Source organism: Strigops habroptila, chromosome 13, assembly GCF_004027225.2.
Source record: "Strigops habroptila isolate Jane chromosome 13, bStrHab1.2.pri, whole genome shotgun sequence".
Lineage (NCBI taxonomy): Eukaryota > Metazoa > Chordata > Aves > Psittaciformes > Psittacidae > Strigops > Strigops habroptila.
In genome coordinates, this window is record NC_044289.2 from 10,593,798 (window position 1) to 10,617,720 (window position 23,923).

General features: G+C 37.2%; 1 protein-coding gene across 17 annotated transcripts in view; it reads left to right on the top strand.

Annotated features, from left to right (window-relative positions):
• Nucleotides 1–23,923, top strand: part of ZMYND8 (zinc finger MYND-type containing 8) — a 64,737-nt gene that overhangs the window by 162 nt on the left and 40,652 nt on the right. For 6 of the 17 annotated variants that reach the window (XM_030503263.1, XM_030503268.1, XM_030503264.1 and 3 more), the window contains exons 1-2: nucleotides 13,818–13,922; nucleotides 23,837–23,907. In XM_030503263.1, coding sequence (XP_030359123.1) covers nucleotides 13,909–13,922; nucleotides 23,837–23,907 — 85 coding nt within the window. In that variant the 5' untranslated portion in view covers nucleotides 13,818–13,908. The other 11 variants (XM_030503272.1, XM_030503278.1, XR_003994014.1 and 8 more) reach the window with 9 other exon arrangements.

Below are 23,923 nucleotides of genomic sequence, written 5' to 3' on the forward strand. Positions count from 1 at the left end.
TTAAAAATCACAAGGCAAATACATTCAAATTGGCTATATGTTTTGTGTGTTAAATGACCATCCCAGATTGGGATTTTTTATTTATTAACTATTATTTTGTTGGGCACAAATAATATGTAATTGAATGATAACTGCAGAGCCTTAAGAGAGGCAGGAAAGGAACAGGTACTATATTTCAGGTAGTATGTAAGAGTGAAAAGCTATCTTGCTGTTCTGTGAAAAACAAAAGTAGAAATGCCGTTTAACGTCTGCATCTGATAATCAATTACTGGCTGTTATGTAATGGAATGCAATTTCTGTGGGACTGATTGCAATTTTTATTTAGAATCTATTAAGCAAATAAATATTCTACTTGCAGAGCAGGTGGAACAACTGCTGCATACATTTAAACAGTAGTCCATTCTTAAGAGATCATATATTGAATATAAGCTCCTCCAGCCATATGGTTTTATGAAACCTTTCCTTTCATTCTGAGACTGGGTTCCTCCTTTCAGGCTGAAAATATGGTATCACTTTTTTGTTTTGAAGGGTGTCTATTAGGTGAAGAAGTGATTACAAACTAGTTTGCAAGATTATATTTAATATTGTCATAGTAATACGTGCTTTTTTCTACAGCTTGGATCATGATAATAAATTAGTGACAGGTTTTCAGGCTCTTATATTTTTAGCCATGTCTTGGGCATATTTAATTTCAAACAAAACTATTTTAGGAAAATTTAAACTAAAATACCCTCTTAAAACATTTCCATAGAACACTTCACATTTGCATTTTATTTTGTAGAAGTATTTATTGTCATTGGTATGTATCTATCCTCGTAATAACCATTTCCTTTTCCTCCCTGATGGGTTAGTAATATACCAGTAAAACAAATAAAAAATTGCACTTTTTACTTGTTTTCCTCATTTTTGAATGTGTGGCTAATAGTGGAAGAATAAGCATAGTATCTTCAAATGCAGTATATATACCTGGACGCAGAGCAGGTTGAGAGTCTGAAATATTACTGATATGATATATGGAGACTACACAATGATCTAATAACTGGTATTAGTTTGTGAATAACTTTTTCCTCTACATGTTTCCCTCCCAGATAAAGTGAATTCTTTATTGTATTATATTCTTGCTGAATAACTAAAAGTGCCACCAAAACATAAATAAGAATGAAAGCACAGGTTTGAACTATTATTTCATTTCATAACTAGAAAAACCCATGAATGTTCCTGGCTTACTTTACCTGAACTTTTAGAAACTTTAAGATTGTATTAGCAGGCAAACAAAAATATATATTTTTTTGCAGATCACAGAAACATTCAGGCTGAAAGGGGCCTCAGGAAGTCTCTAGGCCAACCTTCTACTCAAATCATGATCAACTTATGAGGTTAGACCAGGTTGCTCATGACTTTATCCAGTCTGGTCTTTGAAAAACTCCAATGCAATCTGATCCTCATCAAAAAAAAGATGCGAAGCCAGCAATGATGTTGAGCCAGGCCTTTAGAAATCTACTATAACAAGAACAATGAGCCATGACCATTCATTACTAGTCACCTCTGTTTACTTTTGCCAGACTGAAGACTGTGAAAGCCTGTGGGGCTTTTGAGAGGAATAAACCAGTACAAACATGCTACTTTGTAGTAAGACCAAAATTGAAACTCTGGTGACAAAATCTGGCTGTCACAAACAAGTACAGTCTAACCTGGTTTGTGAAGTTATATTGTTACAACTCACAGCCAAGTTGATAGAGTTCCCAGAATGATTTAGAGTGCTGAACTCCCTATTAGCCTTATTTCCAAAGAAGCCCTTGTCCCATCTTAGTGTAGTATGATTTTTGTGCCTGCAGAGTCCATGCCTGTATGCTCCAGGGGTAATAGCACTACACAAGCAACATACATTACTTGTTATAGAATGGACCTTAAAGATGAAGTTCTATCCCAGATCCCTCTCAAGCCCATTAAATCCTGACAACTGATGTTGCCTACCTTTTTTTTTTTTTAATTTATTTTTTTATTTTGGCTTGAAGGTAGCAAGCATATAGTTAAACTATGGAGTGAAAAGGCTTCGGTTTTAAGGTCTTGTCTTACATCTTACAATTCACCAAGGGATCATGAAAACTGAGACCAGCTGAAGAAATAGTGAGCCATTTCCAGAGGCTTTCAGATGTTTGCACTCAAAAGGAAGAGAAAATGCACATCCTTTTCTCCAATGCAGTGTTCCCTTCTGTTATATTCCAAGCTGACCACTCAGATCATAACACTGAAGTCACCTTGCCATATACAGGGGGGAAAGTAATTTATTCTCCTTTCCATGTTTTTACCACTTATTAAATGGGCAGAGTAATGCTCTTACAAAGTGTTTTTCATGAAAAAAACAAAGTCTTTTTAGTTGCAAATTAGTAATAGTAATACACGAAAACAGACTAATGAGGAATAAAATATGAGACAGTTGGAAAAACTCTTCCAGTTCCTTTCAATATTTCTGTGAACTTAACATTTCTATTAACTGTTACTGTTCACAACTTACTCAATAGACACAAGAAGGGCTTAGATACATTAGTAATTTTTAATTTGCTTAGGAGAGATTTTATTGTCCTTCAAAGAAGATAATTTCCCTGCATTGAAAAAACAGATGAATGTCCTGGATGAAACTCTGGACTCACTGGAGATAGGTGGATGTCACCCTAGGGTTTTATGTAATAAGCTATTAATGTGACATTTAAAAAGGTAACCCTGCAATGTAAAGAGTAATATTTCATTCATGAATTGCTGTGTTAAGTAGCCTGTCAAGGAAAAACTAATGACTAGAAATAATTGAAACTGAAAATAAACCTTTTTTTTTTTTTTTTTTTTAAATCTGATGTTTCTTTATCTTTTATCTGGGTGGATAAACTCTATGAATTATTCTACCGAAGTCGAGTGTGAGACATCCCTGCCCATGGCAGGGGGATTGGAACTAAATGATCTTAAGGTCCTTTCCAACCCTAACCTATGATTCTATATTATGCTTTCTTGGAGATTTCCTGAAAATTCAGCTAGTGTCTCTCTAGTTGTGTGTCACCGTATTGCTTAGCTGTGGAATCACCTGGCAGCAAGTCTTCTAAAATGGAATAAAACAATTTTAAAAACATTTAATCCACTGTTGACCTTTTTCACTCGTAAAAAAAGCAATAGACCACCCACTTTAAAAAGGAATTGAAAGGGAAATTTTTATTTTATCCTGGATTTATTATCATGATTTAGTACTATTCATATTACAAATTGAAAGTTTATGTGTGACTATTGCAAACTATGAGGCTGAGATCACGCACATGCAATTTGCCAGTCAAGCCTGGGCAGTGCAGATAATAATAGCTAAGTGCAGATGCACAGAAACCCTGATATCCTTCTCAGGATTTTTTTTTTTCTCCCTTGTTAGCTTTTATCCTAAACCAGGGAATATTCATCACAGCTGTTGACCAATAATATATTCTGTAGAAGCATCTGTTCTTATTCTCCATAAATAATAGCATCGTCTCTCTTCTGTGCAATGGTTACACCAATTAAGCATTAAAGAAAAACTGAGAATTAATAAGTAGAAAGTATAGAGAATTAGTGTTCTTGTGAATGTAACTCATATAATCGAAACCCACAAAAGCAAATATGGAAAAAATACTGAAGAATCTGGTTTTCACTTTTCTGTCCAAACCCAGATCTCTTGCCATTGTAACAATATGAGAAAGCAAGACTGAACAGTGTAAACTTTAGCCTTATTTCTCTTCTGTTGCTTTCTTTTTTTCCCAGAAAATCTGTTGTCAAATTAGTTTCTCCCAGCTAAAACCTTACTCTGCTAAACAGCCAGTAAGGTATTAATGTTGGAAAGAAATGTTTCCTGATCATGTGCATATGCAAACAGTGAAAGGTGTAGTCTATAATATTTCAGTGGCTGGAATAATTTAAGGTGCACACTTAGGATTGTTAAAGGAGAAATTAATGTACGTACTGCTATGTGACTTCATGCTTCTGTGATTTAGTTGCGTATATATTTAAAATGTATTAATCAGTGGAATATGGTACAAGATGTGTCCTTCATGGCTTCCACTGTATGTATGTTAGAATTTTGTAAGGAATTTTGTAATGGTTTTAGTCACAGAGAAATTTGCACTATCTTTCTTTCTTCTTTTACTTATGTTCATAAGATTAGTCTGTTCTGAAAAATGTTGTTCTTTCCTGTTATATGGTAACCACATAAAACTATTTTACTAGTGAGATTAATGAAGCATTGATAAAGACATCTCTTTGTAAGATGTATCTGGTCATAATTTATGATGAAGTTAGAGGTGTGTTTTGAGGGCCCATATGCCTTCCTTTTCTCCAGAAAGTGTTGTTTGGGGCATGTTGAGCTCTTTTGAATGTGTATTTATTGGGATTATGTGGATGTCCTCTGGTGGTGGTTGCCATATGCATTCTATAGAGGAGTTCCAGTTGCCTTAGTATTTTCTAAGGCTGCTGTTTCTATGTCTGCTGCTGCACCATGCAAGAACCAGTTTGCTTCTAGCCTTTGTCTTTTTAACCATGCTTACTAAGATTTGTTTACATAGTACTAGACATTTAACTGTAAATTACACAGCGAAAACATGTCTGGACTGAGACTTAGAAATTATTTCAAACGCTTTGCATTTGATTGTTTGTCTTCCTTGAATTGCATTTAAACTTGAGGCATTTGATGTGGCTAGATGAAGATAATGCCATAGCATAATGAGAGGTATGCGAGCTCTTCTTTTCCATTGAAGTGTAGGACAGGTTGTTCCATGATTGCCTCTCTAAGAAAGTATCAAACACTGCTGGAGGCCCAGAAAGGTGACTGCTGATGCAAGAGCCACGCAGGTCGGTATAGGATGGCTCATCCATAGTTTTGGTGTTGACACTAACCAGTTTAAACACACTCTGATTGCTTCTCTCCGTGCTGCTGTGGTAGAGAGATATCTGTCCCTTGAGGAAAACTTCACCCTCAGGCTTTTTTAATGGTTCTTAGGCAGATCAGTGAAGTGTCTGTGAAAAATCTTGATGTGAAAATAAGTATGGAGTTCTACGGTGAAAACTGCTCTGAAAAATATTTGCTAGAGGTGGGTGATTTTTTGCCGGCATTTTTTTCCCAGTGTCATAACCTACAAATGAACGCTAGGGGATGCCACGCTTCTACCGAAGCTACCGGACTGGGGACGGGGTAGCGGGGGGGAACCCGCCAGATCTGTGAAATTGTTACCGTCCTTTCCACACACAAAAGAAGTAAGGGAAACAGCTTTTGGTCATTTGATGTAATCAGGGTATTTTATTGGAACGTGTCTGAGTGAGTAGAAATCGATAATTTTTTAATTCTTTACTAAATGTCTGAGGGAAGTGTCCTTATTAGGTATGTATAAAGATGTTTATTTTTCAATATCTATCCTATAGAAACATCCGAATGAAGATCAGGATCCCATTTGAATAGTTTACATGCAAAAGTAGGTGAAGAACAGTTCAGATGCACTGTATACAAAGCTACAGAGCTATTTAGTCCAGGGCTCCAACCTTAGAAGCTTTGACAACCTTTGACAACAAATACAGAACAGCTTACAGGTTTGAAATTTGTGACATGACCTGTTCCTGAGCCTGCCTGCTCCACACTAGAACTTGTTTTTCCTTTAAATAATTTACATAGTTTTTCAAGTGCTTATAAAAACTATACAAAATAGAAATATTTAAATGTTGGACAATTACATAAACTTTCATCATTTTACCATGAAGAACAAAATCATGTAAACATGTATGTGGATTACTTTTTTAATTAAACAAAAACCCAAACAACTAAGGACAAGCAGGAATGACAACCTTACCTTTCAAAGAAATTGCCTGATACAGCATTTGCTTTACAAATCTTTGCAAATAGAAGCAATGTTAAAGAGAATTTGTAATTATTATACATTATTTACATAGGATCTTTTTTTTTTTATGTTTTAAATTATTCAGACAGCTGCACTTCAAGTTTTCTGCCCTCTACAGCCATGCTGCTCAGCTCTTAAAAAAAGGGCAGGGTATTTGTTCAGAACATCATCAGTATCAGGTTTTGGGTGCAATTTGAAATGGTGGTGGTACTCTATGCTGTCCGTCCATCAAGATCTAAGTTTTCCTAAACAAATGCGTACATAAACCCAAGTGTTTGCTGCAAATATACTGTGGTTTTGTGGTTTATGGTTTTGTTTTGGCTATAATATAAACTCTTACAGAGAAGAAAAAAAGAACAGGCCAAGTGCTAAAAGGTTCATTTTGCTCACGGGAATGCAAGGAACTAATCTTACCCAAAACATTGTAAAGCGGTGAGAAGCACTGTGAAGTCAAAACACAGGAAGCCCAGAGAACTGGTCAATATTTGTATGTATTGTACAAAATTTTCTTTTTGTAGTAGTGACTTTGGGGAAATGGGACATACAGCCAATTTGAATGGATCTAACCACCCCTCGCTGGTGAAAGGAGTAATCTCCCTCCTTCCCTCCACTGTTTGTGGCTGCAGAGTCTAACTCCACCATTGCATCTACTTTTCTGCTGATTGAGCAAACTGAACTGACTCACTGCAGGGTTCTACAAATAATAAATCCAGAGCAATGGAAGAAGTGAGAATATGTGGCTGCGAATGGGATTGGTAATAATAGTACCCCTTCAGTGGCAATGAAGTCTTATATAAAACTTAACCATCATGTTTAATTAAATTCTAAGGACTTATTTGGGAGCTGGGCTTGAAATATATGTGCAGATAGTGTCCCTGGTCTGGTAAAATTGCAGTTTAAAAAGTATATTCTTCATCTTTCTGAATCAACGTTTATGTCAGCTTTACAAGCTTTATTTAAGTAATGAAAATGATTTTGATCTGCATCCTAAAGTTAGAATAATTTTTCCTTTTTTAAATATTTTTCTGCCATTATATAAAGACAAAAAAAAAAAAAAGAATTATAACAACTAGCAGATCTTTTTTTTTTTTTTCTTCCTTCTCTGAATCATGTTTTTCTGCTGTGTTGAAATGTTTGCACAGTGCTGCTGTCCAGGCTTGGTTGTTTTCCTCAAACATTCTCACCCCTTGAAAGAACAAGCAGTTGTCTGAATGCACAGAAGAAATCGAAAATGTGCAAGTTGCAGGACTGGAATCTGAGTCATTTTAAGAGAAATACAGCTGAGTGATCAAGAGAAAGACGGTGAAACAAGGGTTGCAGCACTAACTTTGTCCTCTGCCTGGGAACAGAGGTTTCGTACAGCTGCCTAAGAAATATTTGCAGAATTATTTTTCCTCCTCCTTGGTATTTCCTGAATTACTAATGACACTCTGAAGTGCAGAGTAACATCACAACTGATTTTCGGTATGTATTGTAGTGCCTGGAATGGTATATTCCAACGTATCTGTAAAAACCAGGATTAAGCAAGACTTTTATGATAAAGTAGAATAATGCTTTGTAGAAGGGCAAATTGACATTTGTACTTGAGTTCTTTTTGGGCCTATAGTAGCTTCAGCACAAAAATATATTTATTTTCCCTATACTTTTGCTGTGTTGCTCCTGATGTAGTTCAAGTGTTGCACACAACTTCACTTTGAATCCTCTACTCTCTGGCATCTGTCCACTCTAATGCCACATTCTCATTCTAATGAGAATATTGTGGCTTTAAAAAAAGTATTGAAGTTCATTTAATAAAAAAGCTTGGAGACCAGTCATAGAGTTGACTTATTTGTGTATCTAATTAACACACACTTGGATTTTATTATGTTACTGGCAAGTACAATAAATACAACAGGACTTGTTCTGCCCTTTCAGTATTTTGGTTTTTGATGTGGATATAGATTTCTTCACAGTAAGCCTCCCTTGTGGAAACAACTTTACAGTGGCATTAGCTCAGGAGTGTCCTCTTGTCTGTCACCTGATAAGGAGGGCTTAGTAAACATTGTCTGTAAGTCCCACAGTGCATGAAAAATAGTAATCTGTAAAGGTGCTAAAATGAATTCAACAGTTTATGCAGATGTTAATGTGAGTGAAACGTGCGCTAATTATGGGCAAGTCTTTCACCTAGTTTCAGCAGACAAGACCACAGCTGGAAAACGTGTTGCTTCTTTTCAGATGCGTGATTATATTTCAAAGGCTTTCTTTCTTCCTGCCCTTTCATAAGGTTGAAGAGAGAAGAACGGATCTACAGTGTCATTTGGACATGAAGAAAACATAGTTAATAACACAGATCTGGTGAAAACATGGATGCAGTGCTTGATCATGTAGTTTTGCAAGAATTTCTTTTACTGTTAGTGATTAAGTTATCTCAAGCTGCTCATTCCTGCTCTCTCAGTCATGCCACTGCCATTGCTATTGCAGCAGTGTTGTGAACTATTCTGAATTGGTGCCTTTCCTGGGTTAAAGTTAACCCAGTAAATACTTCATTCTGTGATCCTGTTCTCTGTGTAACCATCCAGAGAATTCTGCTAGAAGTGGGACTGAGCTGAGTGCTGTGGCTGGAAGGAGTGGTGAGATGCTGAAGCTGGTGTGTCTGATTTAAAAAAATGTTAAAAAAAATCAACAAACCAAACCCTTGATAAAACCATGGGTTAAGCCTTTGTGAAAGTGATTGTACTGCACATTTGTGGTGGAAAAAGAAAGAAGGACTTAATGCTGGTGAGAGGCAAACCACAAAAACGAGATGAATATAGCAATTAGAATAGCAGATAGGGAGGAGAAAGGTGTGAATATGCAGAGCCTTCAAGCTGAAGCCAAACTGCATATTTAGTGTGTGAAAGGGCAGGAAAGAGGTTAAAAGTGAGAGTGATGCAGCCTAAATCTGCAGTGGGTTGTGATAAGGTATAAGCCTAGGAGAGAGGAAAAATCACTGTAATAGAAGCATGTTTGTAATTCCATCATTTCACATATTTGATATGAGCTTCAGCAGGTGGAGTCTTCTGTGAGATAATCTGCTTTTTTTGAAGAAGAACCCAAACCAACAAAAAAGTCACGTATCACGGTACTATTAATCAAGTGATCCTGAAAGTGACAAAATCAGAAGACAAAAATAAACTGTAGTAATAGAATTTGAGTTTAGTGCTTCCCAAACCTGGTCCTGAATAATTCTTCTCTTAACACTAGTGACTTTCTTCTTGGGAAGGACCTTCATGTAAGAGTAAGTGCTATAGGCAGGATGTCTCACACCTGGTCGTTAGGATCCCTTGGTGTAATAGAGACTTCTTTCAGGATTTTGTGCCTTGTTCTCATGCAGGCTATGGACATTCCCATGGCCACAGACCTTGCATGTGCAGCAAGCTGGACCCATTGCCGTGTTATTGCAGAGCAGGCAGGATAAATCCACTTGCTGCACAGGTGCAGTTCAGCTGCACAGTGGGGTATGCTTTAGGTCTGACATGCAGTATATCTGCATGTGCCTCACAGCTGCTTTCCGGGTAACTGCGAATGTATTTGCCTGCATATGAAATATGAAATAAATTATATCTGTTAGGTATTTAATATAGAACATGTAATTTAAATATATAGTAATGAAAATCCTGTTTTATATAGGATATCCAGCAGCCCGGCTGTTAAACTGTGGAGAGACTGGTTCAAACTGGGGGTGAAAGGGATGAAATATATGAGGCTTATGCCTAAAGATAACATAGGCTGTAGCACCTCTTTTAAAAAGCTACAGCTGCTAAAGGAAAGGGCTCAAGGGGGCCCTTCTTTTTTCCCTCCCTCCCCAGGTATTTTTGGCAGGTGATTGGACATGAATGGAGATTTCCTTTAGAAGGAAATGTACATGAGGTAATTGCACAGAATACTAAAAATAGCTGTCAAGAAACTTTCTTTGTGTACCAGATATTCAGTGTATATTACAAACAAAATCAGCTTTTTATCTGTAGACAGTGACCATTGTGATCCAGAACAAGTAATGTAAACCGGAAGTATTTAAAGATGTTGCTCATGCATGCGTCTGGCCACAAAGCCTTTTGAACCTGTGGGCAAATCAGGGACCTACTGGGCATAAGCACATTCTCCAGTAGTTTCTGATAATTTACAAAATTACCAGCCTTCTTAGGTTACTGATTTTAGCATCCAGCCTACATTTAAAAATTTCGGAACTGCCTTTATAGACTAATATTGTTGGATTCTGTATCAGATGGCAGTCTTCTGGTCTTTAAGTGATTACTGATACTTGGGCAGATATAGGCTAAAGGGAAAAGGTGGAAAAATTCTTGAAAGGAAAGATGCTGAATTACAGTGTTTCATGTTCTTATTCTAGAAATTAGGGTTGTCAGTCAATGACTTGGAAATCCAGGACCCAGCTACACAACCTTAATGCAACTTCTTTCCCCTGTTTTTGTTTGTTTGTTTGTTTTTAACTTTATTATTATCCTTTGAAAAGATTACATTCCCCCTTTCATTTCAGGTATCAGTTCAAAATGTTGTTTGTAATCCTCCATCTTTTGTCCATCACCTACTGTTCCCTCTTTGTCAATGATGATTCACTCCCTATAGGGGTACATATCAAACCCCCTGTTTCTGTCACACAAATATCTTCCTTTGAGCCTTTCAGTATATTTTAAGTAGTCTAGTCCCTTACAACACTGTGGTGCTTGATGTGTGTGCTTTATGGAGATTCTGCACAGCAGGCAGAGATCTTTGCAAAGAAGTCTAAATATAGTAGGTTGCACTTCTAGCAGTATTGTCTTTTAATTTCCTTCTGACTGAATTCGTGCTTTCCATCTTTCCTTTGATTTCTCTGTTTAGCCTTTTTTTTTTCCTGCCTCACAGCCCTGTTTTCCCTTAACATCTCCAAAGCATTGAAAAGGACAAATACTAGCTAATCTAATCTCTCCGCCCTCTCTTCTGCTTTAACAAAGCATTTAGCTTCCCTGTCTCTTGTCTTTGTTTTCTTTACCTTTCTTTCCCTTCCCCCTCCAAAAAATTCACCACTCCCGTGTAAAAGGATTGGTCAGGCTGCAGTAGGACATGCAACCATTGTGCCTTAAACAGACAAAACCTTCTGAATTTTCCAGATGTACCTGTGTGTCACTATACCAGACTTGTACCTCCTGTTGCAAAATACGTGTATAGACAAGAAAAGAAAGATAGGTCAAGTTTTCTCTTTCTGAATCCTGACAGAATTCTTTTGTCTATTCTGGCAGAGTAGCCTGGTGGCTGAATAGAAATGCTGTGTTCTGTCTGATATGCTTTCTGCGTTTTTGTTCTTGGTAATGACTGAAGGTTTGTAAATTTTTCTTTCACACTGGCCACCATTTCCTTGAAGAGGACAGGACCTCAGGCCTTTTCTGAGGCTGCTTGTGCTTCTGTCTATCTGCTGCATGCTGATTCTCTCCGATGGTCCAAGTGTGTCAGCTTGGCAGCGTTCCCAGTCACCATCAGCATTACTGCATTCCCAGAGCCGGATCTGGGTTAGCACAAAGCATTGACAAATCCAGTGCAATTAGTTTTGCTCCCTTGCTGTACTTCACAGGGATTAGGAGTTTTTATTTTTTCTATTTATATTTTTTTTCTTTAGATAGAATAATATTCGAGTAGAGCAGTCAAACAATGAGCACACATGTGAATGTCTGACAATCCTCGCATTTACTTCATGGAGGAATCAAACTTTGGATGTTTGTGTGCTGGGGGGGTGATATCCCTGAGTGACATAGGCCTTTAGGTATGCAATTAAAAAGAAACCTGCCTCGAATGGTTTGAACTGTTAAAACTGATGCAAGTATGCACTTGAATGTCATGCATTTCCAGTGTGTTCTTGCTGCTGTAGTGGGCTGTATGATTCCCTTTATAGAAGCACTCTCTCCAGTTTCTGCTACATTCCTAAAACAGAACAAACTGCCAGTGTAATCCATGAGCCTTCCTGCTCCCTGCCCTGAAAAACATTGCCAAAGCTAAAAAGGGAAAATGCTTCCAGCAGGGACTCCAGAATTACTTATGAGATCAGAATTTATACTCTGGGCTGGTAATCCGCTGTTGCAGCCTAAATCGCAAGAACACAAAAAATGTAAGCACAGTGATAGGGTGGTTTGGCAGCTTTCCTGGGACAGTGATATCTCAAGAAATAATCTGCATGCAGTGTGGGACAGTGCAGAATAAGATTATTAATTTTACCCAGAGCTGCATAGTTATGAGTCATGTCAGCTCTCAAGCGAAGAGGTTCGTGTGGTAAAGTAGTTGTATCATGAAAGGTGCTGGCTGGAACGAAGTGGGGGGCATTAGTTTTATTTGTGATGGTAGTTTCTGGGATCATTAGCACTTGGGTAGAGGTAGAATGAAGTGCATATTCTGTTTGCAACTGTCCTTGATTTATGGGAGGGGGTTTTCTATAATCGGTTTTGCACAATCCTAGCTCTTGCATGCTGTATTGGAAGAATGTTTATTTTGCTTTGGTTATTTTAGCATATTATCTAATATTTATTATTTCAGTATTAAACCTCCCTTTCTGCAACTCCATTTGGTTGTCGTCTTTTTTTTTTTTTTTTTTAAATAATAATCCTTTGATAATATGAATATGCTTCAGAATCACCTTTTCATCTATGGTTTCCACTGTAATTTGTTTATGGTTATGGAATGATAATGCTGAGCTACCTAATACCTAAAATTTTGAACAAAAACCTAAAGGCCTTTCTAAAGATTTGACCTTTAAAATCTTCATTTGGAGTTAAGGCTTTCCTCCTTCCTGCAATAAATCCTCCCACTTTCACTGCATTAGGGAAGAGAACTGAATCACATTTTTGAATCAAATGCTTGGGAACTGGCCCAAGATCAAACTCATTACTTACATGCCGCTTTCTCATTTTGTTTCAATTGCAGAATTTTAGTAGAAGATAAAAGGTAAAGCAAAAGCATCCGAGAAGCTGTATCGATGTTTTGGTGAGAGCAGATGGATAACTTGCCACGTAGAGAAATGTACGTCTTTTTTAGGGCCTGTATTGTATCTTAAAAAGTACCAAGTCCTACAGGGTTAACAGACAGGAAACTGCAGCTGCAGCCGGCTAACACGGAAGTCAGATTTTTGTGTAACAGGCAGCCTGAGCAGGCCGAAAGGTGGGGGCCGGGGGGGGGGGCCGGGGGAGGACAGTGTCTGCTCTGATACTGATGGCTTTGGTTATGCTCTGCAGCGTTTTTATAAACGGGGAGGGCACGCACTGTATGGCAGCACCCTCTGTGATAATGCAGTTTCAATTGTATCATAGTTTTTGTGGAAATGAGACATGAAGTTTTTCCTGTTTAAGGCTCGTTTATCATAGTACCTAAAGAACTCACACTGTCAGTGTGTGGTTGCTACGGTAGGTGTTCAGGTATTTGAATTCCAGAACAGGAGAATTCTCTCTGCTTTTTCAGTTGGTAATTTCAGTCCCTCCTTGTGCATGTTCACTCTCGGTACGTTTTGCTCTCTTTCGGTGGCCTTGCTTTCTCCGTGCAGAACACCAGCAACGTGAATTTAACTTTTTGTTTATAAAGAACAGCTTTCGTGACCTGGGTGAACTCTTCCTCCTTCAGGTTTAAAATATCCAAATGCCTTCAGTAATGGGACGTTGAGACACGTTTGTTCAGGCAGGCAGTTCGCGATCGCTTCCCTCTGCTTGAAAATCTGTGTATTTTGTCTGGGGAGGGCACATTTGGGGTTTCTTTTCAAGTTTCTTTTGCTGAAACGGGCCTAGCTTAGCCTGTCTTCTCTATGCACAGGATGGCTCCTGCTTGCCAGAGCTGCACAAAGATAATCGCTCAGGAAGTGTTTCAACCAATCCCCTGAAGCTTTACATTCAGATTTACCAAAGCAGCCAATCCGGGATTAGCTTTTATTAGGAAGACAGATCATCAAGCTTAAGTGCCAAGCCCTTTCTGCCTGAGTACTGAGAGCCTGTCCTCCATGTTTTATAAGTATTGACATAACACTGTGTTAACAATGCATCCACAGAGGTAAGCCTTACTTTTTACATTTTTTTTTCTCTAAGACCTATGAGTTGTGGGTTGAGAGTGTGATTCTCTGTGATTTGTTGTGCAAAACTCACACCACAGCACTTTATTAAGTTGGAACTGTTTAAATTTGCTTTCTTGGGTCACATGGTTAGTAGCCATTAGCCACAGCTTTATTTTGCAGACTGGCAAAACCTTGGCATACCTACTTCTTCACAGGAGGATGGTGTTTTTAGAGTTTATCAAGATCCTGGTATTCCAAAGAAGCTTTCTCTCTCTGAGCAGTTTGCCAGCACTATTGTCTGTTGTGTCACATGCCTGCTGAAGAGAAAATGGAAGCTAGGGAGCAGATGCATTTAACTGCCCTACAGGGAGTCAAGCAGGGATAATGGCAGACAGAAGAACAGGCAAGTTTACCTTTCTAAACAGTGAATGGAATAGCTAAGATAAGTTATCTCTGAGAAAATATGGGATTTTTAAAAACCTAGACATCAGCAAAAAGTGCTAATGGCAGATTGTAGATATTGGGCCTAGGTGGTGGTGTGCTGTTGCATCATGTTTTTTATGCAGCTTATCTTAATTTAAAATGATTATTGAATCTTTTTTCTTGCAGGAGTAATTAATACAACGTGTTTCTCTTTCTGAGGGACAATGTATGGTTAATATTTTGTTCCTTTAAAAGGGAGTTTTTATGCTGCAGGTTTTGGAAATGGGTTGCTGCTCAATAAAATGCAGCAGTATATCTGTTTACAAATCTGATTCTTTATGAAAAATGTTTTTGAACTGTTAGCTTTCTTCTTTTACATAGTTCAAATAAACTAATGTACCTTTTATCTGTGCCTTTTTGTTTCACACTGTGTCAGCCACAGTTCTGTGTTGTGGAGTCCAGAGGATATAAAATCATGTGTGGTTCATGACAGTAGTACATGTTGTTCGTTCTTGTTTTTTTCCTTTTTTTTTTTTTTTTTTTTTTAACTTTTGGTTTAATGCTACGTAATTATTTCAAGAAATTCCTTTTTGATCAATTCCCAAATCTGCCAGCCTGTTGTATCTTCTTAACTGGAAAATTGAGATGGGTGCTTGAACAGTTGGTAAGTAAGCAGCATGCTACTCTCTGAACATTTTTAATAGTTTTCCAAACATTTTGTTTTTACTGGGTCACTTAGACCAGTAGATGAAGTAATGTTAGTCATGCAAAATATCGGATTTGCTTAGCGTCCATTTTAAGGGACTTACTTGTACATGTAAACTGCTCCAGTTTGAATGCACTGTTTTTTTGATAATTTGCCTCTAGATTTTGAAGCTTATACTTCCTGTTTATCTCAGGCCAGTGAAAAATATTCTACTTGCTGTTTGTTCATAGATCATTAATTACCATGCTTGCAGGGCAAAGCGCGTTTTCGTCGTTCCTTAGGCTTTTGAGGTGTGATGAAAGTGCTAGTACTCAGCAATGAAGTGACCTTATGAAGTAAAGTAGATAATGCCTAATGAGCATATGCTTCTGATACTATACAAAGTATAATCTCAGACAAACTTGCTTGATTTATACCTAATTTAGAACGTTTTGTGCCCTTTATTAAGATTTTATTTGTAGCACTTGCACGCTTGTCTTAACAAGCTGGTTTTCAGTGATCACCAGTATCGTTACAAAAGCAGAGGAAGGATGCTCTTTCGTGGTTTTAATACCATTTTTGCACTTGTTTTAGCAGTCCACACACATTCACAATTTTAGGGAAGAACTTGGAGCTAAGCTAGCTTTGCAAATGACTGTGCAGAGATACAGTTACATGCTAACTTTTATAGAGGGTTGCCATGTATTTGATAACATTCTGTAACGTAGCAATTTACCTCTGGTTACTTGTTTGCCAATATGAGTATCTTACTTTTGAATATCTCACTTTGCTTTGCTTAACAGCTCCCCCCCCCTTTATCCCCCCTCCTCTTACCCCCCCCCCCCCCCCCCGATTAGATTATAGGAATATCTAGTTCACTTTGCAACCTGAAACACTTCTGAGTTTATGACTGACTTTCATGTGATAGCATTTTCAAATGCAATTTTAATGCATTTTTTTCAGTATACATAGAAGTGCTAACACAGCTAAGAAGTTATTCTGGTTTTTTTGTTCTTCAGTTGCTAAAACAGAAATTACATTTGGCCATAATTTTCCTATCATCAGTTTATACACATTAGCAGTTTACTTTCAGTCTTAAATAGTGCACAACATAATATTTGTTTAATATGAGGAAGCAGGAGTAAGTGATCTGCAATCAGAAAGCTTGTATTAAAATGGCTCCCACAGGTTTTGTTAAACTAGGATCTGTTTCAAATCTGCACCTCCAGACACACTGCTGACAGTGAAGCATATTTGTATAAGCTGCCCTCGTGCATGTAATGAAACATAGCATCGTGAGTCTGTTAAAGTTCACTATTTTTAATCACTCAAATATAATTCTTTTATAGTTCACAAAAAATAAATGTCTGCATTGCAGCAAGATGTCTGAGGCAAGGTAGAGACAGCAGTGTTGTTTTACAGATCAGCCCAATCGCGCTGCTCCATGGAGTACTGGAGCCAATAGAAGCAGAGGGTAGGTTAAAGATTGACAATTGCAGTGGCAAGACTGAGAAAGGCCTTCTGGAAATTTCTACCATCTTTGTTCCATCTAAGTAAAGCAAATTCAGCCAAACTGAAGAATTTCATATATTTTTGGTGCTTTGTCAAGGTATGATGTTATCACTCACTTTCATAGATTGCATAATAAGAAGCACTCTGCTGGTTTTTTTCTACTGTTCAGGACAGATGGAATGTGGGGTTTTGTTTAAGTGATAGATGCGGGGAAAAAGCACGTATTCTTTCTACCCAAGATGTTACAGGACTGGATCTTGTTAATATCACAGTTAGTCAGGACATGTATGAAGCAATGCAGCTGAGGTTTATTCAGCTTGTAGCAAATGGCCATTATTCTAATGTAACTAGTAGTTAATCGTATAATTGCACTTTAAGTTTTCTGGCTGCTAAAGAGTAATTTGAATTGCCCAGGATGAATATGATTAGCCATTATTATTTAGTGCCAACATCCAGTTACTTTTGTAATTAGCTGGACAAAGAATGCAGTGGGGGGAAGACAAAGGAGTGCTCTGGATTATAAATTATGATGAAAACAGTAGCTTTTTAAAAGCTACATGCCTCTTTCATTCTTTGCAGGCAAACTGTTTTAGTTGGAAGCTAAATAGTGCTAGGGAAAAACTGAGTGATTTCTTTAAACAAATAACACTACTTAACATACTGAGAATGAAAAAAATGCAGAGCATAAACCACTCCAAATGTGACATTTCCCCCCCTTGCATCAGGCAGGAGTATTGAAACATAGCAGAAAACCTACATTGCTACTAAGGAAGCGTGTAATAAAAGGAACTTCATCTCAAAAATCATGAATAGGTAGATTACATTAGAAATTTAGCCCTTTATATCAGTGTCCTCAAACTTTGATTGGCTCATTTTCCTGAGCTGTCCTCCATTTTGTGATATCACTTTGCTTGGCTGTTGTTTTCTTCTTTTTCATTTGTCGTTTTTCCTTTTTGCTTTGTTTTCAAGTGCGTTGGACATGTGGATTCAGTAGCTGAGAAGTGATAGGTGATGGTCAGTTTTCCATAGTAATGGTGCCACTTCAACATAATTGGTTAAAGGGTGATAAATCTCAGTAAAATCTCTCCTGTCCCTTGTGTGGGATTCAGGGTATTATTCGAATCTCCAAAATATCTTGGAAGTTGAACGTAACCTTTGTCCATGGAGAATGTAACAGACAGCAATTTTCAAATTTTGTTTTTTGTAGGTCCCTAATATTTTTCCCATGGGCACATGAATCCCATTACAGTGAATTTAAGACTGATAGACTAAGTTTGATTTACTTAGAGATTGTCTACAAACCCCTTAGTACACTGGCTTTGAGGGGTCTGCAAACCAGAAACTGAGAACTGTTGTAGTAGGCCATCAACTTGGCCCTTTAAATTGTATTTAGAAATTATTTTAAATATATTTATTAATAAACATGTCTTATATTCATGGGTTAAAGTTTAATTTAGATACAGCTACACTGGAACAGAGTTTCATTTATTTGGTAGAAGTTGTCTGTCATTTTTATGTTAACCCTTTATTGCCAGTTGTCATAGCATGTGTTTCATAGTGTGAGATTGAAACCATTCTGTAGCAGGATGTGAACATCCTTAATTTAGCCAATATAAACCTTTGCTTTCAAACATGATTGTTCTCAAATTATGTTTTTGTCATCTGAAACCTATAGCTATTCTGGATGCCTTGCTTGGGCCTCAGCTCTGTAGTTTATACTCTTAAAGAAGACTGTATGATACCAAGGATCTCCCTCCCTCCCTCCCTTGATTTTCTCTTTTGTGGAGCTATTTCGAATGCACATTGAATAAGAATAAGGTTTTAAAAACAACCTAAATGCTCTTTACATTAAAAAAAAGATATATATTTACTTTGCTTGTTATCAGAGGTAACTGGCTTAAACAATACTGTATATAGATATCTGAACAAGCTTTTGTATTAAGCAATGTTAATTGCTTAATATAAATTGAGCCTTTTGCAGGGAATTCTGCAAAAGGAAATGTAAAATATGAGGTGCTCAAACTGGAGAATGAATCTAAAATTAAGTGATTTCCTTAGTAACCTGTGACTTCACAAAACTCCCTGTCTTGTGCCTTTTTAGTTAAACATTTGGATGTCAGGTGTCCTTTTGTCACACTTTACCATTTCTGATGTTTGGATGGCTTGCTTCAAATATAGCACTGCTGTTTAAACAAGAGATAACTGTTATTGAATAAACTGCTACCATTTTAGCTACAGTACAGGAATGAGGCAGTGCAGTGCTGTCAGACGCCATTTTAAGAATCCTGCATAAATAGCATAGCTACCGATGAGTAAGAGACTGTTATAGGTGAGTGCTTATACAAAGCTGCTATTTATTCAGCAATGGCATGCAAATATTTTTTTTTTTCCAAATTTTTATTGAATGCAGTTTTTTGAAATCATTATTTAGAATTGCTACTCACAAATGTGATATAGGAGAGGCAGGAATTAAGGATGAAATTCAGTTTTAGTGCTTATAGTCTTAAATCAGTGGGGTTTTTTTGTATTTCTGTTAATTAAAAGGAAAAATGAATTCCATAAATGTATAGGGTTTGATTTTAAACTAATGTGTTTGTTCCCTAATGTAGATCTAGATTGTGTGTGTGGGCATTAGCTGTTTCGAGTGGTTTTCCATATCTGTCAGTTTTTCCTTGGTTAAATGTCAAGGTGCAGTAGTTCATCTGCAACTTTTAATTGCTCTTTGTAGTTAATATAGGTTAGAACAGCTTTAAATATTTTTGTATATGTAGTTTTTTTCAGGGAAGTGCTACTGCTGGTACAGGAATGATTTTCCTAAACAGAGAAGTCAGTATTTATTTACTGGTCTGAAATTTGAAAACCTGAATCTCATATTAAAAAATCTCACCCTCTCCTCAGTCTAATAGAGAACATCTTTAAAAATTAGGCTGCTGAGTTCTTTTTGCATTTTTACCTAAGTCAATAAATTTTGTATGTTTGCAATCCTTTTTTTTGTTTTCTTTCTGTCCCCAACTATCCCCACAGGGATAACCTCCACCCCTTCTCCCTTCATTCAGACATATTAAACTAATTTGTATGAAACAAATCAGTTTAACATTTTAGAAAACATCTTTTTTTTTTTTTTAAGTTTTGTCAATATGAGCAGGGAAGTTTGCAATGGTGAATTGGTGTTCTGGTCAATTGACAGTGAACCTGGCAAAGCTTAGATTTCAATTGTGTTCTTAAAATATATTCTTCTGTGTTCATTCGTCTTAATGAAGAAATAAAAGTAGCTTTCAGAATGACAGAAGGTATTTATTGTATTCATCTAGGTACTTAATTGAGTATATACCAGTATCATTTCTGATCTGCAGCCTCAGAGCATCACATTCATAGTACACATGCATGATAGTAATGTATGCTACCTGAAATAACAGCTCTAAGCCCTGCAAAAATGAATTCTCAAAATAAAACTCTCTAGAACAGTCTACTCAATCACAGTTATTGTTTCCATAGAACTAGATGCTTATTTATAATTATTTGGCTGCTGGTTTTAATTTTCTCTTTATTTTGTTGTGGGTAATAGTAAGGTACCTGTCATTAAGGACCTGTTTTTCTTGAATTACTTAATTGGAAATCTTCCATTAATGAAGTTTCTGCATTTGGAAGTCTGTGCTTTATAAAGAATATTGCTTATATTGATGGAAGGTGCAAAGGTGAAAAGATGTCAGCTTCAGAAAAGTTACTGTAAACTTGCTGTGAATTGCTAGCATGTATTTACAAACTTGAGTCTTAAAGATTACCACTACAATCATCACTACCACCATTCAAACAATGCCGAGTTGTGCAAGTCATAATACATTACAGCAAATAAAACAATGGGAGATGCTTCTGGAGAGCTGTGAATTTCAAGTATTTTTTTTATAGCTCTGCCTCATATACTTCTTTAACTGTTTCCCCCCCAACATTTTGATTTTTTTCAAAATCAATATCAAGAACAATATCAGTGATTTTCTTGCATACTTAAATGCTTGTGCCCTGAAAAGACTGAACAAGATAAATTATAGCGGAGAATATGGACACACAATCTGGTCCTCTAAAGCTCAGTTTTCATAGTATAATAGATAATTGCTGAATTTGGTTTTAACTGTGGGTGATGTGTAGTGTGCATATGTGTGTATAGGATATGTGCACCTCCATTACTTAGAAAAATGAAGAACCTTTGTGTCAAGTGAATGCAGCTTTTTTCTGTTTTTGACTGTTCATTTATACTTCAAATATTTGTCAAAGTTGTCTCTAGGTATCTCTTATGTGATCTATGAGAGATGTGTCAAGTCAAGACACTTTGTTCATCTTGGAACTGCTTATGAAGAGTGTTTTTCTTGTCTCTGTAGGTCTACTGAAAGAACACTCAAAAAGGTGATGGAGGAAACTGGCTGAATTTCCTAAATTAAGCTCATTAGATGGGAAAAGACAGATTTAGAGCTGAAGAAACCTCATATACTGTAACCAGTATGTAGGAACTCTGACCTTTAACACCCCAGCAAACGATAGGTTTGGGCCCACGGGTGCAGAGCATCTTTGGTCAGCTCTGCAACCTCCCCTGCTGCTTTGGTCAGGATGTAGGAGCAGTACCTGCTACAGTGTTGCTGTATTGAGCTCTCGCATCCACTTCTCAGCCAGGATTCATGCACAACACTGTGTCTTTTAATACTGACTTGGAGCAACTAATGTATCTTTCTGGCTGTGTCATGTTCCCCTGAGGTTGTGATTTGAACAAAAACTAGCTGGTAGCTTTGGATGAGTCTGGAATGTTATGATTGCTTTAACGTAACTTAAATGTGAGCTGCTGCTAAAAGGATATTACCCCTTTCCCCCCTTCCCCACATGTGGTATATCCCCGTTTCCTCTTTTCTGCACATCCAGCTGCACAGAGAGATACATCACAGAACTGATTCACTTAAAATGAACGTTATTTCTGGAACGTGAAATTAGGGATTGGGGAAACCATTCCTTTTAGTAGCAACCTGGGTAAAATGATCTTAAGACTTTAACCTGAGTCTTGTAAAGACTTGTATGTCATAGTCTGTGGCTGAAACTGGATCTATCTTTTAAAACCAGGTAATGTGTACTGCCAAACTACTTCACTCTTGACAGAATTAGTGGGTATTATTACATATTTACCTCTGTGCATTAATCATATATATATGATGTTTTAAATAATGTTTTTGTTAAAGTTTGGTGATATTAAAATAGGATTTTATAAGGGGAGAGGGGAAGAAAAAAGTAATGCAACATTGGAAGAGAACAATGAACCCATCCCATGAGCCCAACCCTTCCCATTGCTTAAGGAAAGAGAATGGCAGAGGCGAGTGGTGCGTGAAATGTTTTGGTGTCTGCAGCACACTGCCAGCTTCTCTTTGCTGGAGGCCCTCTGGGAAAGGGAGTAACAAATGTGCAGTATAATTGATCTGCCCATGCATAGTAAATTGGTGAGCATTGTGGTATGGTCAACTATGTTATGCATTTAATCTGCCCATGCAAAATAAATCTGAGCAGCATTGTGCTATGGTCAACTGTGCTACACGTTTACCATAAATCTGGTCACATGAGTGCCTTTCCTTGCTGCTGAAAGTAACCACACAGTCCACGAGCTGGGTGTTTGGCTGCTGGCAGAATAGAACTTGTCAGTGTTTTATGACTTTAAAGAGCTTAATTTGTAAATTATTGCCATATACAATGACAAGCAGAGAATAATAATTTCTGGAGTCCATGGATCTTCTCAGCTTTGGGTCTTCCTTACATTGAGCTCAGTCAATTTGTATTTAAAATTTTTGCTGGCATAACTGTCCTGTTTAGAAGTGTGAAAATAATCGTAATCCAACACCCTAGTAGCTGATAGTCGATTAAAAGTAGTTTTGGCAAATACCAGACTAAAAAGTCCTGATGCTGATAGGTTTTACTTTATTTAGGAAGCTCTTTTCACTTATACCAGTAACAAAACTCCTAATATAAACTGTTTGTCAGGCTGAAGAGTTTCTCTGATATAAGCATAACCAAGTCCTCAGTGGTGTTTCTGAGCTCTGATTAGCTGTCTTGGGCAGATTTAACCACAGTGGCTAAAGCAAAGGTCTCTAGCTGGCCTTTTGGCCTCTGTGGTACAAATAGCTGTCCCCAGGGCTGGGATGGCTGAACAGAATCTCAGTCCACTCCATAGCAGTGGTAATTCACAGTCTGCCATATCAATGCATCTTGGTATCAGCAGCAACTTACATTAACAGATTAGACAGTAAATTGTTATTACAGAGGAAAAGATCTACATCCCATGTGGCTGTTGTGTCTGGTGGTATTACTGGGCAATGGTCATACCTGCTTCAGGCACCATGACTTCATTTGTCTGTCATTTTGAATTTGGGCTTGCTTCAGCATCAAATGTTTTCTTCTATCTTTCATCTACAATAGTCAGGTCTCTAAAACTGGTGTGTAACTCGATATTCAGTCTAGTTCTTTTTTCCTCTCCCTTCCACTTTCTTTCCCCAAACTCACTTAACTAGGCAAATTCATTGAGTTATTTTCTTGAATGGCATCACTGTAAGAAAGCAGAACATCAGGAAGTCAGGTATAGTTTGTCATCTGTGAAATCATTTAATCCTGCCTGGAGTAAATTATAACTGTCTATGTAAGATTGAGTGGTTGAATAATAGTAATAACTCTGTTCTGTTTACTCTTTATTATAGTTAATGACTGGTGGAATTGTATTGCCAATAAATTACAGATATTCAGTTTTCTGTTACGTAGTCTAGTTTCAAAAGCACAGAATCATAGAGTGGTTTGGGTTCCTTGAAATTATTTAATAGTTTTTATAATTGCGTTTTACCTTCTAATTTTGCAAGTTGTTCTGTGTCACTAAATCTGTTAGTTCAGCTTATCTGTTCACTGATGCTGATGAGGGTTTAGACGTTAGCAAGCATCTGTCCACATAGTTTATAGAGGCCTTAGATTAGGAGCTACAAGGAACAGAATTCCTATTTGTCACATATAATTTATACATACAGTGATGTAATCTTCAGTACCTGTTACAAGACTGTCATTACTATGAAAATGTTACTTTTGTAATTGGTATCATGCAGCATACATGTGCACCTGGATTGTTTTGCTGCATGTTTCGGTCAGTGTATACTCTTGCAAACAGCAGATCTTTGATTTCTTTAGAAATTTGTGATATAGCTGTATTTGACAGTGTCTATACCTGAAGTTAGACATGTGAGTAATGCAGTCTGTAACTATTCTAATTCACCTTTTTGAATCCTGCAGCTTGGCTGAAGAGGAAATAAAGGCAGAGCAGGAGGTGGTGGAGGGGATGGATATCTCCACTCGATCCAAAGGTAAGAAGGAATATTT